This window comes from Monopterus albus, unplaced genomic scaffold (assembly GCF_001952655.1).
Source record: "Monopterus albus unplaced genomic scaffold, M_albus_1.0 scaffold21.1, whole genome shotgun sequence".
NCBI lineage: Eukaryota > Metazoa > Chordata > Actinopteri > Synbranchiformes > Synbranchidae > Monopterus > Monopterus albus.
Window position 1 is genome coordinate 903,265 of NW_018127901.1, and position 14,160 is coordinate 917,424.

General features: G+C 40.0%; 3 protein-coding genes and 1 long non-coding RNA gene across 4 annotated transcripts in view; 2 read left to right on the top strand and 2 right to left on the bottom strand.

The window, feature by feature from the left end:
• b4galt7 (xylosylprotein beta 1,4-galactosyltransferase, polypeptide 7 (galactosyltransferase I)) overlaps nt 1-987 on the bottom strand; it is a 6,578-nt gene extending 5,591 nt beyond the window's left edge. The window contains 1 exon segment of the mRNA XM_020594120.1: nt 330-987. Within this exon segment, the coding sequence (XP_020449776.1) occupies nt 330-382 (53 nt within the window). The 5' untranslated portion in view covers nt 383-987.
• A 1,006-nt stretch (nt 988-1,993) lies between these two features.
• On the bottom strand, nt 1,994-8,790 carry tmed9 (transmembrane p24 trafficking protein 9). The gene is made up of 5 exons (XM_020594119.1): nt 8,595-8,790; nt 7,611-7,711; nt 7,396-7,521; nt 6,402-6,548; nt 1,994-4,582 (listed from the first exon to the last, which is right to left on the bottom strand). Exons 1-5 carry the CDS (start codon nt 8,740-8,742, stop codon nt 4,433-4,435), a joined length of 672 nt encoding a protein of 223 aa, XP_020449775.1. The 5' UTR covers nt 8,743-8,790; the 3' UTR covers nt 1,994-4,432.
• Nucleotides 8,791-9,530: 740 nt separating this feature from the next.
• Nucleotides 9,531-14,160, top strand: part of tmem216 (transmembrane protein 216) — an 11,661-nt gene continuing 7,031 nt past the window's right edge. Inside the window, exons 1-4 of the mRNA XM_020594124.1 lie at nt 9,531-9,616; nt 10,071-10,084; nt 10,168-10,261; nt 11,324-11,416. Of these exons, the coding sequence (XP_020449780.1) occupies nt 9,607-9,616; nt 10,071-10,084; nt 10,168-10,261; nt 11,324-11,416 (211 nt within the window). The 5' untranslated portion in view covers nt 9,531-9,606. The remainder of the gene's footprint in view (nt 9,617-10,070; nt 10,085-10,167; nt 10,262-11,323; nt 11,417-14,160) is intronic.
• On the top strand, nt 13,100-13,636 carry LOC109956768 (uncharacterized). Its single transcript, XR_002274464.1, has 2 exons — nt 13,100-13,348; nt 13,501-13,636. It is a non-coding gene; the product is annotated as an uncharacterized LOC109956768 (long non-coding RNA).

A 14,160-nucleotide genomic window follows, 5' to 3' on the forward strand; every position in this document is an offset into this window, starting at 1 on the left:
ACCCACGGGAATAAATGCAAGTTGGTGTGCTTTTTTTTTTTTTTTTAGCTGATCGTGTCTTATTTTTTAAAGTATTTATTCCATTTCCTGTATGATTTTACAACTTTGATTCTGATGATCCAATCTGTTCTTAATAAAATCAACAGCTGTCCATAATGAGTCGAGGAGCTTCCTAACAACCGTCTTCTGACAGTCAAACGGTAAAACTAATGCTACTGTATACACAAGGCAAGACTTATTCAGGACCTTTGTAAATTAAAGTCCAGACTTTCTCAGACTTTTAAGCCTGTATCTAACGTGGGAAGTGGCCAGAGAACGGCGCTTCTTACCTCCTCTCCTCTCTGAAGTACAGGACAGGCTTCCTCCTCGAAGAATACATCATCTTTACAAACGGCCAGCTGCCTGATCTCAGGCCAGTTATGAAGATAAATACAGACAGGCTTCAGCTTGTCAAACTAACATAAAAGAAGCAGCAGTCTTGTTGTGTGTTGTGACAAATCTATGACTCCTCCATCCTCTCTCGTCTCAAAGTGCTGACGGAGTCCAAACTGTCGTCCGTGCTAACTCTTTGCTAACTTTCACCACACAGTCCCTCCGGAGGTTTACTTTTAGAGCGCGTAAACATTTGCCCAGTAAATTCAAATGTTAAAATCCATTTCTGTAACCGGTTTATTCGGAATCCATGCTTGTCTGTCCGTTAGCTCCTTCACGTTAACCGTTACTGTACACGTAGCATTTAGCGGTTCACTCGCACGGCTGCTCCGGGTTCAAACATTTTCAGTTTTAGCTCGAATTTATCCGCGACACTGTTCGACATAGGCTGTCCATTAATGTTATAAAGCAGTGGAAAGTTCAACTTAAATGGACAAAAGGCGACAGCAGAAATATTTTTACGCTATTTCACGCTGGGTATTATCAAACAAGCCGATTATGATAAAAATCCAGCCTGGATAATAGTCCGTGTAGGAACGGCGGCAATCAGTATCAAAGGTTCCTACGGCTTTTTAAACATTAAAGGAACAGTTCACCAGCAGTGGTTTGTACTTAAGTGTAACACTTGACAATCATAGTCTTAAAAATGATGAATAGACTTTACAGTTTAAATACAGCCTGTGCTTTAACATGTATATATCATCACTAGTGTAAAGCAGTTAAGCACATTTATTCAAGCAGGCTTCTCTTTTGATATACAGTACTTCTATGTTACTTATGTAGACCTATTTTAATTTTCATGACACTTTCTAATTAACATTATTACATTTTAGTGGAAAAATACTGTACATTTTACTGCATTACCTTTACTTGGCAGATACAAATTTACCCAAACAAACTAAAATGTCCTAACAAAATGTGTAGCAATTTCAGACATCAGACCCCTGCACTTTTTGAATTACAAATTTAAAATGTACAAAATCAATTTGAAATAATTTCTTCCCATCCATCTACACTCCATAACCTACCACATGACAAAGTTGACCTACAAAAGGGGTCTAAACACTTTTTGAAGCCACTGTATGTGGTGTTTTAAAATTACCAGAAACAAATTCCTTGTGTGTAACATACTTGGCTAATAAAGGTGGTTATCCTTATCCTTGGTCAGATACGAAATCTAAAAACATTTTATCAACCAGGCAAAATTACTTTAGTTTTTAATTGCATTACCTTTTGCAGTCACATCTCTCTCAAATGTAATTGTTTGAAATCGTTTCCCCTCAAAATACAAAGCCACAATGTTTTAGGGTTTGGTGAGGAATATTACAATAATAATAATAAAACAAAACAACAGCCATTAAATCAAATGTGACAAATTTTATTTCAAATGCAAGTTTAGATGTCACATGGACAAAATCTTTCTAAAAATAAATTCAAGCCCCTCTTCCAACAACAACAAACTACTTAACACATACGACCAGAAAATAACGAGCAGAACAAAATCTTAACTGAAAACAGAAAACCTTTAAAGTAAAACTTATCTGTTGTCTATTGTCCAGTACTTCCCTCCTCAGATTCTTATTTATTACACAGGTTTCTTGTCACTGGACTTGAGAGGAAACCATTTTTACTGCTTGTTTCTCACTGAGCAAACTCAGTGTGGACGTGGAACATTTAGCGACTTGGGTCTTTGGGGTCTTGGATTTAAACTCAACTGTACATGCCAGTTTTTTGTTTTTGTTGTCCTACATGTAAAAATTGAAAATCTTGAGGTAAAGATCATTCGACCAGTGTCAGGAGCTGGTGAAGCAGAGCTGAGGTTTGTATTCACAACTTTTTGGGCCTTACTTCAAAGCCTTTCTTCACCAGATATATGCTTCACGAGCTTTCTGACAAGTCATCACTTCAGCTTATCATCATTAAATATAATGGGAAACCTCCAGCAGGGCGCAGAAGTATGTTTAGATTGAGTCTTGATTGGATTGCACATAATGTTTTTCCTTCAAGGGCCTGTTTAGAAAGAAAACCTGCTGGCTGAATTCTAAATTATACAAAAGCACAAAGAGGGAAGCGTCCCCGGCAGCCACATTTAATAGGCAGACCAACACCAAACCAGACTCGGACACAGAAACATACATTCAGTATGGACACAGTAAAAACAGACAGGGAGTCCTTGGCAACTATTTTGTGGGATTTCAATAAGGTGGCCTGAAAAAATTAAAAATGACAGGTGCAACACAAACTGCATCTGAGAGCAACGACGTCACAGTCACCAGTGTTGGCTTCGATTGACATTTTCACCAAATACAGTCAGTATGCAGCAGAAAACTCGACTGCAGCATTAGAAGGGAGGGCATCATGTCGTCTGACTCATCTGACATGACTGCTGAAGCCTGGCTTCAGAGACCAAGCACTGGATGGTGAACTGAGTCACTTCCCTGTGAGAGCAACACACATCTACTGAGTGCCTAAGTCCTATAAGAGAGTAAAAGGACAAGCAACCGTTTCAAGCTGTAAAGATGTTTGGGCTGTCTTTAGCCCAGAGTCTCAGTTTGGCTCATGGCCAGTGAATCACATGGATTTCAGTGCAACCTGGTGACAGAACATTTCACTTCCACAAAGACTGTCTGCAACACCTGGTGAAGCCGGGTAAGCATCTCTGCTGTTGAATCGAAGGTGTTTAAACCTGTGTTGCTATCGAAGCCAAGATTCTGGTAATGTGAAGACACAAACCAAGAGCTGGAGAGAGGTCCGAGAAAAATCCCAACACTGCAGTGTTTAACAGCAGGTGGCACAATCAAGAGCTCTGACAACTGTCATCAGCGTGCACGTCATGGCTGCAGCTCGTTGCCTTCATGAGGGTGAGTTTGTTGTGCATGTCCTCAGAAAATGATTCCCATGACTTGAGGGGGGGGGCATTCAACTAGGACGTGAGGCTGAAGGAGACATAAATAAAGCCATCATCTGAACAGCGCTACAGAGCTGCAGCCATCCATCATCAGTGAACCCTCCATTTTTTTTCTAATTGTTTTTTTTGTTTTGCACTTTAAAAAAAACAAAAACAAACAAAAAACAGTAAATGTATCACAAAATCAATACATACTTTATATAACCAAATCCACATATACTGCATTTAATATAATGAAATAAAATTTAAATAAAAAAGTCCTCACATTTGAGGCTGAACAGTCAAATCTTTGATATCTGTGATTGAAAAATGATGATTCAGTGGTTACCAAAGTCGTTAATGTAGTCCTTCTTGCAGCTCTGGACCGACACCATTTACACTTATGTTGGCGGGGTATGAACCAGCCCTGATGGAGGAACTGTAGCTGGGTGTGTAAAAACATTTACACTGAAGCCGGTTTTCTACAAATATGCCTATAATTTATCCCATTTTAAAGTTTTTTTTTGCAACTGGAAATCGGTTGATCTGAAGATGGAAGATGCAGAAAATGTTTCACCAAATTATTCAATTATTTTACTTAGTAATCCAAATTAAAGTTTCAAACTCTCATGTCATGGAAACCTGATGTACAACTAAAGAAACCTCTAGCGGCCAGTAACACGCTGCATACTCAAAGCCAGTAACAAGAAAGAAAAATGGAAAATTCTTCTTCATAGTAATAAAAAATGACTTGATCTTTATTTGACATGACTTCATCTGCCTGGTTTAGTTTGTCTGTCCCAGTGCTGCTGAGCCTAATTTTGTGGTGTCAACAGAACACGAACATACATGTCTGACATGACACAAACCTAGTCCCAATCAAAAGGTAAAAACATGTCCCTGATAGTCTACTGCAAACACAAGCTCTTCACAAACAGGGTTAGTGAGGGAACAATAAGAGCATCCAGAAGATTAAGAAAGATGTTGTTTTCAAGCCGATTTCTCGTCTCCTCAGCAGTATTTCCTCCAACAGCAGCGATCGCTGCCACTGCTCAGTACTGCATCAAAGACACACAGTCACACACACACTGAGACTCTCCTCTAGGAGAAACATTACACCAGCTTCTTGGCCTCAAAGAAGCTCTTCAGGTGCCTCATCTGCCAGATGCCAATGGCAACCAGGATGAGGGTCTGGACGATGGACCACCAAAGGACCCGCTGGTTGGTGCTCTCACTGGTCTGACGGAAACGCTCCTCCCGGTACTGAGAGACAACACACAGACAGCAGGGGGCGCTCAATAACAGTTTATGTTATCAACTACTGTTATCTGACAATTTTCCAGCCACTCAGTAATCACCAAGTCACTATTAATGAGTTTCTCTTCTCCCCCCCCTCCCCTGCTCAAGGGGGATTTGTTGGGTTTTCCCTATGTAATAATATTGATAACAGTAAGGTCTAGACCTTAGTTTGTAAAGTGTCCTGAGATGACTTTTGTTGTGATTTGGGGCTATACAAATAAAATTTGATTTGATTTGATTTGATATTAATCAGGTCCATTTTATATAACTTTGTTTTTAGCCAAAGCCCAAGACAAATGAAGCCAATTAACTGGAAAAAAAATCTAAAGTTTGACCATTTCAACTCTAATGAAAGGTATATATTTGAACTGGCTACAATACAAGTCAGCACAGTGAGATTCCATTCTTTTACTTTTCATATATTTTCTAAGTCCTTGTTTATTCTTGCTGACAGACTGGACCCTCCTGCACTTGGATGACCAGACTTGTACAAATCTGTGGAGAGAGGTTCAGCTGTTCTTTGCTGGAGGAGTTTGTTGATCTGCCTTCTGCTTTAAGATACTCCAAAGGTTTTCTCTACAAACCGGGCCAGGTCACAGTTGTCGCTTTTTTCTTCTGTAAAAACTCCTGTGGGATTTCTGCAGTGTGTTTGGGAGCACTCTCATTTTTTCCATTAATTAGTTGGGTACAAACCTGTATTCACAGTGCCACCTATAACTGTCAGGTCACCTACACCTTCTGCACTCACGCTGGTGGTCCTGGCCTAGACCATGCCAAACATGCTGGACCCCATCTGATCCAAACTCATATGTTTTGGGTCGATTTGACCAAAGGATGTGTTGCCAATTTTGAAGACACTAAAATTCACATCCTCCATAAAGAAAATACAGATGCAGCCACGCAGAATTGCGCTTCCCAGCTGAATGGCGTGCAGCTGGCATGCAGTCCCCATGAGCCTTGCAGGTGCCCCCCTTCTCCTGTTGGCTAATAAGGCGCGTCTAGATTTTGCAGTAAACACGCAAATTAAAGAGCTATTCCTTGATTTTCACGGTATCACCATTAGATGTCGCTTTGTTCTCAAAGTGTGTACTGTATTCACACTGCAGAGTTGAGGTTTTGTTTAGGCCACGGTTTATTCTATACACTTGTCTGACCATAATCCTTATCATACAGGTACTGTGCCGTTAACCCATTAAATGAAAGGAAACTAAACCGAATGAAAGAAGGAGCACAGTTTGGAGATGTAGAGAGGGACAAACAGCAAAACTGCCTGCCAGAGGCTGGAGATAAGGCATTCACATTTAAATCAAGTGGTCATGGCAACTCACACCTAGTAACTATTACTGTGACAGACACAGACACTGATTAACAGCTCAGCCTGGCAGTCCTACTGTACTCATCCAGCAGCAGTTCTGGACATTAACAGAAGGATTATATTATCAGTCGGCCCCTGCAGTAAACTAGAACAAACATTGCTCCACCTGGCAGATATGTACAACACTGCAGGCGGCTTGCACGCAGGGTGCTTAGGTGCGTTAACAAGGCGGCACTGCGATCAATGCCTCATCGCAGGGGACATATGGTAAAAGCAGGGGCTGTGTGTGGACCTGTCACGAATTGGGCATAGTTCCACCACGGTCCAGCCAGCAACTTAAAATGGCTGCATCAGTACACCTCCTACGCTCACAATAACAATCTCTGCTTTCACTGTGTTTACACACAACAATATTATAATTCTGACAAAAGACATCAACAACAGACACAGACAGTGACAGTGACTGACCCTCTGGTAGTTCTGCTCCTTCTGGATCTGGTCCACCTGCTCCACCAGCTGTCGGACTCTGAGCTGCAGCTCCGTCAGTTTGTCTTTGGCAGCGATCTCAGCGTAGTTGTTGGCGTGTTCACCCACCTGGATATCCAGGTGAACCCTCTGCAACACAGAAGCAGGTAGCGATGTCACACAGTCTCCATTATCATTATGTGACAGTGTGACAAAATACTGTAGTATAACCCTCACTGACATGTTATGGAGATCTTAAAAATGAAGTTCAGGAGCTGAACCACGCTCGAAACTCACACACACCTCACTCTTCCAATCATATTTAAACCAACCAACCAAGAAAGACACTCGTCCACCTCCGCTTTCTGTACCCCCCCATTCATACTCTCCCATCTAGCTCCCTTCATGAAGGGAGTCAGGGCCCGAGAGCAGTGCAGATCTCTGAAGTCTTCCCCCAAACCACAGTACATAATCAAGTCTACACCAAGCACCACTCTCCATTCACTCACTGAGGGTGAGGTCCTAGCTAGTAAAACATTTACCTACACTGAGCAGTGACCTCATTGAAATAAAACTTAAAGACATTTGCATTTTCACCACATCTTAAGAACCAGGTCAATCATGCAAATTAGAACCATGAATTATTAAAAACTTCATGTGGTGTTTAAAACACAAACAGACATTGAAAAACAAAACCAATTTTATTTTATTTGTATTTACTCTTGATGACTGATGGTTGAGTCAAATTTAATGAAATAGTGGAAGGAAGAAAAGCAGCAGAAGAAAAGATGCAAGTCATCTGTCGAGTGTCAATTACTGCTGTAGGAAAAAAAAGCAACTCATAGAGGATAAAACAATTTCCCTTGATCTACAGTTCAGCTGGATTTGGGGGTGTGGTCTCATGTACTGGTGAGCCAATGAAACAAGATCTGGAAAGTGCAGCTGTTTAACTATAAAATGCCATGCCCCTTGTCCGCATTGTTCACTGTGTCCTCACCAGCATGCCTCCAGCAAACAGGGAGAACTTGGAGGAGTTGGAGTGAAGACAGATCTGATGTTCTCCAGGTGTGTGTGATGTGAAGGTGAATCTTCCCTCGGAGCCATACTGACGAGACAGAATAACCTGCAGCAAACACACACAGAACATACAAACCAGTTAAACAGAGCAGAAATTAAAAGCAAACACTTTTCATATTGGTGCTGATGGTTCACCTTGTCATCAGGGTCTTTGACTTCCACAAACATGCCAAGACCCTGAGTAGCCGGCAGGTACTCCTCTGCCTGTTTGTCATATAGCTGAGTTCGGTAGTTACCTGCACAGAGATATTAACGACAGTGAACTTAGACAGAAAACAGCACTTTGTTAAAACTCACAAGGGGCTCTTCAAAGACTATGATATATTCTTCATCTGAGCAGGGAGACGCATCAAATCTAGCTTGGGAAGCTCCCCCCCCCTAAACTCTACATAACTTGGTGGTGTCACACCACAGGAAGAGGAGAGGGACTTGGAAAAAAACAAAACAGAGCTGAAGACGATTCCTGGCTGCTCCCCCCCGCCTGACACCTTTCAGAACATCAACTCCATCATCAGGTGTGCAGAAATCACCTCTCCTGCTCCCACTTAAAGGAAACCAGCCATTCTGTTTCCCTACCTCATTGTGGTGGTGTATAAACAGTGATGCAGTCACACACAGGTGGTGAAACACTGACTTACTACTACACTGTGAAGACTAGTAATTTAAATGGGGATCTGTCTCCACTTGCTGTGAACCACAAGTGTATTCATTATGTAGTTTTTGTAGTATATTATTGATCCACTTTAACTGTTACTAGCTATTACCTGTCTAATTTCAAATTCTGTTTGCTGAACTTAATTTGCATCACATCTGTTGTATTACTTTAAACCACTCTGACTGAAGCTCGAAAATGCCGTTTTTTCTAAATATTTACATCGTGGTAAACAAAGACATACACTAACGAGACCAATCCTGATGCATGTTTTAAGATGTAAGCACAGATGCAAAAATAAACAGCCCTGTGTGCGTGTATCGCCGTGTGTAGACTTCCTGAGGACATGAAGACAACTTTAGCCCAGTTAGCTGATTAGCAAACTTTAGCTGATTAGCTAACTAGCAAAAGTTGGTGAGCAAACAGTTAGCATTAGCCGGAAACTTCCTTTGGCCGGTGACACTCACCAATAATCATCGTCTCGTCCGGAATTTCCTCTATGAAACATTTCTTTTCGGTCTCTCCGATGTGAAAATACAAAGAGGAGACGAAGCTGCAGAAAACGTTCAGGAGTAAAACCGACAACACACACGGGTGCATCTTGACAGACACCATCTTCTTACCGGGAAAGAACTCGACTGAACCTGCGCAGACCCCGGAATGCCACGTAAACCATCGTTCAAGTCTGGCCAATGGGCGCGCAACAGGAGAATTATGGGTGTTGTGGTTCTTAATGCTTAGGGTCGTCGAAGGAGCCTACATGAGTTTACAAAAACTTAGTACTTTACAATATTAAAAGTACCTTTAAAAAGTTATACAAAAAATTACAAAATACATAAAATACTACATTACAAAGACAAATGTTAAGCAAAAGTATGCAAGCATAATCAGGAAATGCACCTAAAGTAGCACTGGGTGATATAATCAAAAGATCAAATGAATTAAATATTTTGTAAACACTGTAAAGAATAACACCAAGTCGTTGTCCTCATAAATATTATATAAATTGTGCATTAATGCGTGAGCAGGATTTTACTGTTATAGCAGGTTGAAGTAGATTTAATTTGGAGAAACAACTTCAAAATCTTTCACCATCATATTTTTAGTATTACATAAAAATTCAGAATAAATTATCATCAAATAAACTATCTTGAAAATGCAAATTCAACGGCCATTCAGATAAATCAGACATGTAGATGTTTATTAGTTTTTCTTTTTGTTCTAATTCTTGAGGACGTTTTAGTTTCTATTGTCAGTTTTTAATACGTTGATTAATAATAATGATCCCGTGACCCCGTTTAGGACTAAGCGGTATAGAAAATGGATGGATGGATAATAATGATAATATTACCCTAATAGTAGTAGTTTCACGTATTATAAGTACACAGCGCAGTGGAGGCAGAAAGCTTACACCGCTGCCGTTTAATTCGACGGCGAAGAAGAAGAACTTCCTCCAAGCGGTTTCCATGGTAATCCAACATGGCGCCCGGTAAGCAACATTTGTGTCAAGTAATTTAACGTTAGCGTTGACACGGTGTGAATACTTAACATAATTAATAGCATAAGTAGTGAGTCGAGAAGAAAATATTTAGAATAGGACATTCCGCCAGCATCTTGGTATGTTAGCTGTTACTTAAGAATTTAACTAGCTGTTAGCATGAGATAACCACGTGAAACCGCGATTAATCAGCACTGGATAAATGTCGATTAATATAAAATTAACAGTCAATCATCACGGCAGCTTTCATCTCAGAAATTAATTTTTGTCATATTATTAAAGCCTCTGAATCAGCATCTGTATCATCGTCACATACTAAAACAGGAACCCGGATACTACTAACAACACTTGTACTACTACTATAACATTTTCTCTTTGATTTTCTGTGAGAGTCTGTGCAGGTTTACTAACAGTTGTATTTTCTCTCCGTCCTGTTTGTGTGCAGGGAGTCAGCCGATCGTATCCTTCACATGAACACGGTGCTGAGCTGCTGTCTGTGTCCGTCTCGTTCTGTCTGTTCTCCTTGACCCTGCCGCTCTCAGCTTTCGTCCACTTTTCTGCAGGTCCTCCTCTACCTGAACATCTGGTACTTTGCAGCCTTCTACCTGGCTGAGATTCTCATGTTCATCTATAAAGGTCTGAATTCCACTGCTACATACAGTATGCAATATACAGTATGTCACTGGGACTGTTGAGTCCTTATGCAGCGTTAGACACATCAACACTGTCCTGCACAGTTTACTCTCTCACCCCTCACTGCTTGTTTTACCAATTCACCTGTCACCTAAAACTTTACTCTTTGTCTTTGTTGTTTGGTATTGTATTGACATTATGGGAGCTGTTTTAGCTTCACTTTCTGGTTCATCAGCAGGATTTTCCTGGATTCTCTTTGACCAGACACAGATTAAAAATTGGTCCGTTTTCTTGTTGGCATCTGTGAAATCACTAAACGTAATAAACGTGTAAACACAGATGACTGCGACAAAATAAAGTTTAAAGCATTAGCTAATATTTTTAGTTTTGACTCATTAAGGTAATTCAACAAGTGACACTTGTTTAAATCAAAGTACATTTATTCAAATCTGACATGCAGTAGAAACAGTAAAATGCATACAGCATTTAGAACAACATAAAACACAAACCAGCCCTCAGGTCAAAGATCCAGATGTCACTACATTTAAAATAAACATCTACAGCAGTGACAACATGTCGTCAGAGAGTCCAGACCTTAGTGAACATGTTATAGTTGAAGAAGGTCAGTGGTCATGGTTTTAGTGTAATAAGGTGGTGACAGTGGTGCAGTGGGTAGAGCAGTCGCCTCCCCAGCAGCAAGTTGAAGGTTTGAATCTCGGTGCCTCCAGTCCACGTGTCGAAGTGTCCTTGGGCAAGACAGTGAACCCCCAAGTTGCCCACAATGGTTAGAGCCATCGGTTGAGTTGGCGCCGCAGATGGCTGCCATTGGTTGTGTAGCAGAAACACATTCCTTGTGTGTAACATACTTGACCAAAGGTGATTATCCTTATAATGAGTGAAAAGGGAGATATTTAAGTGATCAGTGTAACTAATTTTAATCAATTTAAAGTTAGAATGAAATGAAAAATTAGGTTTTGTGTTATGTTACCCAATTTATGTAACTCATATTAAATATAAAACCTTTCAACTGTTGTTTGTTCTAAGTTGTTTCTTGTGTTTGTGCAGGGATTTCACTCCCGTACCCAACTGATAATCTGGTTCTGGATCTGGTGCTGCTGGTCCTCTTCCTCGGCCTAGAGACGCTCAGGATTTTTTATGGTGAGTGAGACGGCAAACAGAGACATTCTGACAGTTATAAAACAGAAACCACACACTCATCTGTCTCCTGTCTCAGCGTTGTCTGAACAGTGTTGATGATGAACATTATTAGACTCAGGCCAGTTCTTGTTTGGTACTTCAAGCTCTTTGGTGCCACCTGGTGGACAGCAGCATCAGTGGTGTCTTATGATGCCTCTAACCATTGCTTTTGTTTCATGTTTTCAGTTATTGTTTAGTGTATAAATAATCCAAAAATAGAGGTGATTCCTGTTATAATTTCCCAGGGTTCACGGTAACATTGTTCAGTTACTTTCTGGAGCTGGAGTCAGCAAATGTTTAATATTTTTGCATAAAAAGACGATTATTTATTTATTTTTTCCTTTATTTTTTCCAAGCATATAAAAGAAAATTATATATATGCACTCATGTATGCACACAATAACATAAATAATAACCATATAACCAATACGCATAAAACAACACAACATTCCAATAGAACATGCTTGAAAGGGAGTAGGAAGAAGTATACACTTATCTAGTCCTACCCCTTTTCTTAGACCGTGGTACCTGTAGAGGCGGCTTACGCGTGCCGTTGGTACTGTATATATTCATTCCACTTCGAAGGGCTCGTCTTACGTTTTTATCGACTTTATCGACTTACATACGAAATTATATATATAGTGGTCATGGTTTTAGTGTAATAAGGTGGTGTACCACTAGCCCAACACCAGACACTCAGACCCACAGCAGTGCCAGTCCCCAACAGCCACCATATATCCATCCTATCACCACCCTATCCATTGTATATACACAACAAACAAATTAAACATAGACCAGCCACACCATGCACCCACGTCCGGCGTCAAACCAACTAACCCATGGTCTATCTCATCCCATTATAATACCCTCTCTTCATCCTACTCTTCATCATACACACAGTGCTTCCTATACTAACTATTCCAATAGCACATTATTAATTTCTCCATACAAAACTAAATTCCCTTTAACATCACCATTCAAAACGTAAGCCTATATTCAATGTCCATACATCCAACATCATTTTCATACACCACACAGACAATGCTCCAGTCTAGTCCGCCATCACACCTCCTCATTCATGTACCTTACATTACAAACCATTTTGTACTTATATTTAAACTGTTCTATGCTAGTACAATATTTTAAATCCTCCCTTTAACCTATTCCACAATTTTACACCACTTATAGAAATACAGAATCTTTTTTTGGTTGTACTTATAGAATGAATTTTTAAATTTAACTGACCCCTTAAATTATATCCCCCTTCCCTTTCATTAAACAATTTTTGAATTCCACCTGGTAATAAATTGTTCCTATTCTATTCCACTAAATCAAAAATTTTAATACTTTAGACTGTATATACTTTAGACTGCATAAATGATGCATTAGTGTGATCCCGATATCCAAGTTTATGGACAATTCTCATTGCCCTTTTTTGCAATATGTACAATGGCTGAAGTGTACTTTTGTATGTATTTCCCCAGCTTTCAACACAATAATCTAAATATGGTAAAATCAATGAACAATATAAAATAATCCAGAATATGTTTAACCCTTGCCAGTATAGAAATACTTTTTGCCATTTTGTTTTGTATATTTTTGATGTGAGATTTCCAGCAAATTTTATCATCGATTATGACTGTAATGCCTTTGGTTAAGATATAAGTTAAATAGTTAGAATCTTGGTTTGAAAAAACTCATCAGAGTGAGAGGTCTTCACGCTGTGTATCCATGGGATTGTGAAAAAATATAGAGTGAGAGCTCTCACCAGAGTTAGAAGATCTTGGACGTCTTTGTTGAAGGGAGAAATTAACAGTTTCTCGGTATTTCCAAACTTTTCTTAGACTCATTATTCTTCTCCTAGTGCTTGTGCTTGTGGAATTCTATGTCTTTGTAAGTAGTGCTGTATTAAGTAAGCTTTTTCTGTTATAGTAATTGCTGTCATTTTACGTGTTGTGTTTCCGTGTGCTAATTGCAGTTGTTTTGATGTTTCACGTAGCAACGTCATGTATGCTAATTTGTTTTTTGCATGATTCTGTTTACAGTTACAATATAATAAGGAATGATAAGGATAAACTCCATTTGAAAAGAAAAGAAAGCCTTGTGTGGAGCATCAACCCTTTTATTTGTTCGCTGGCTGTCTAGTGTCACGAAAGTAGGCGTGTATCGAGGACAGCACAGAACCACCATATTTTAGCAACATGACACTAAATCCGATTTCTTCTTTTCTGAAGATGTTATTTTGTTGTTTCGTTTCACAGGATGTTCTCAACGAAAAAATACACATTTTTATGATAAATGTGAAAATCAATGTCAATGTAACGCGAGTTCATGTGATTTTTCGGGGGTAATAATTAATTAGTCCTGTTAATCCAAATTTTCTTCCACTTTTATTTCACAAAGTTTAATCTTTTGGATTTTAGGACAGTAAATGCAGCGGAAGACGTTTTATTTGTTGTGTTTTTAATCATTGCTAGTTTGATTAGAATAAACCAATCGATGGTGGGACTAGTTTATTGCGCAGACTGATCCCGTGCACCGGCCCTGTGTTGCAGAGCAGCGCTACGGGGAGGTGAACCAGCTCGGCGGGATGTTCGTTAGCGGCCGACCGCTGCCGAACCCGGTGCGGCTGCGGATCGTGGAGCTGGCGCAGCTCGGTATGCGGCCCTGCGACATCAGCCGCCAGCCGCGGGGCTCCCCCGGCT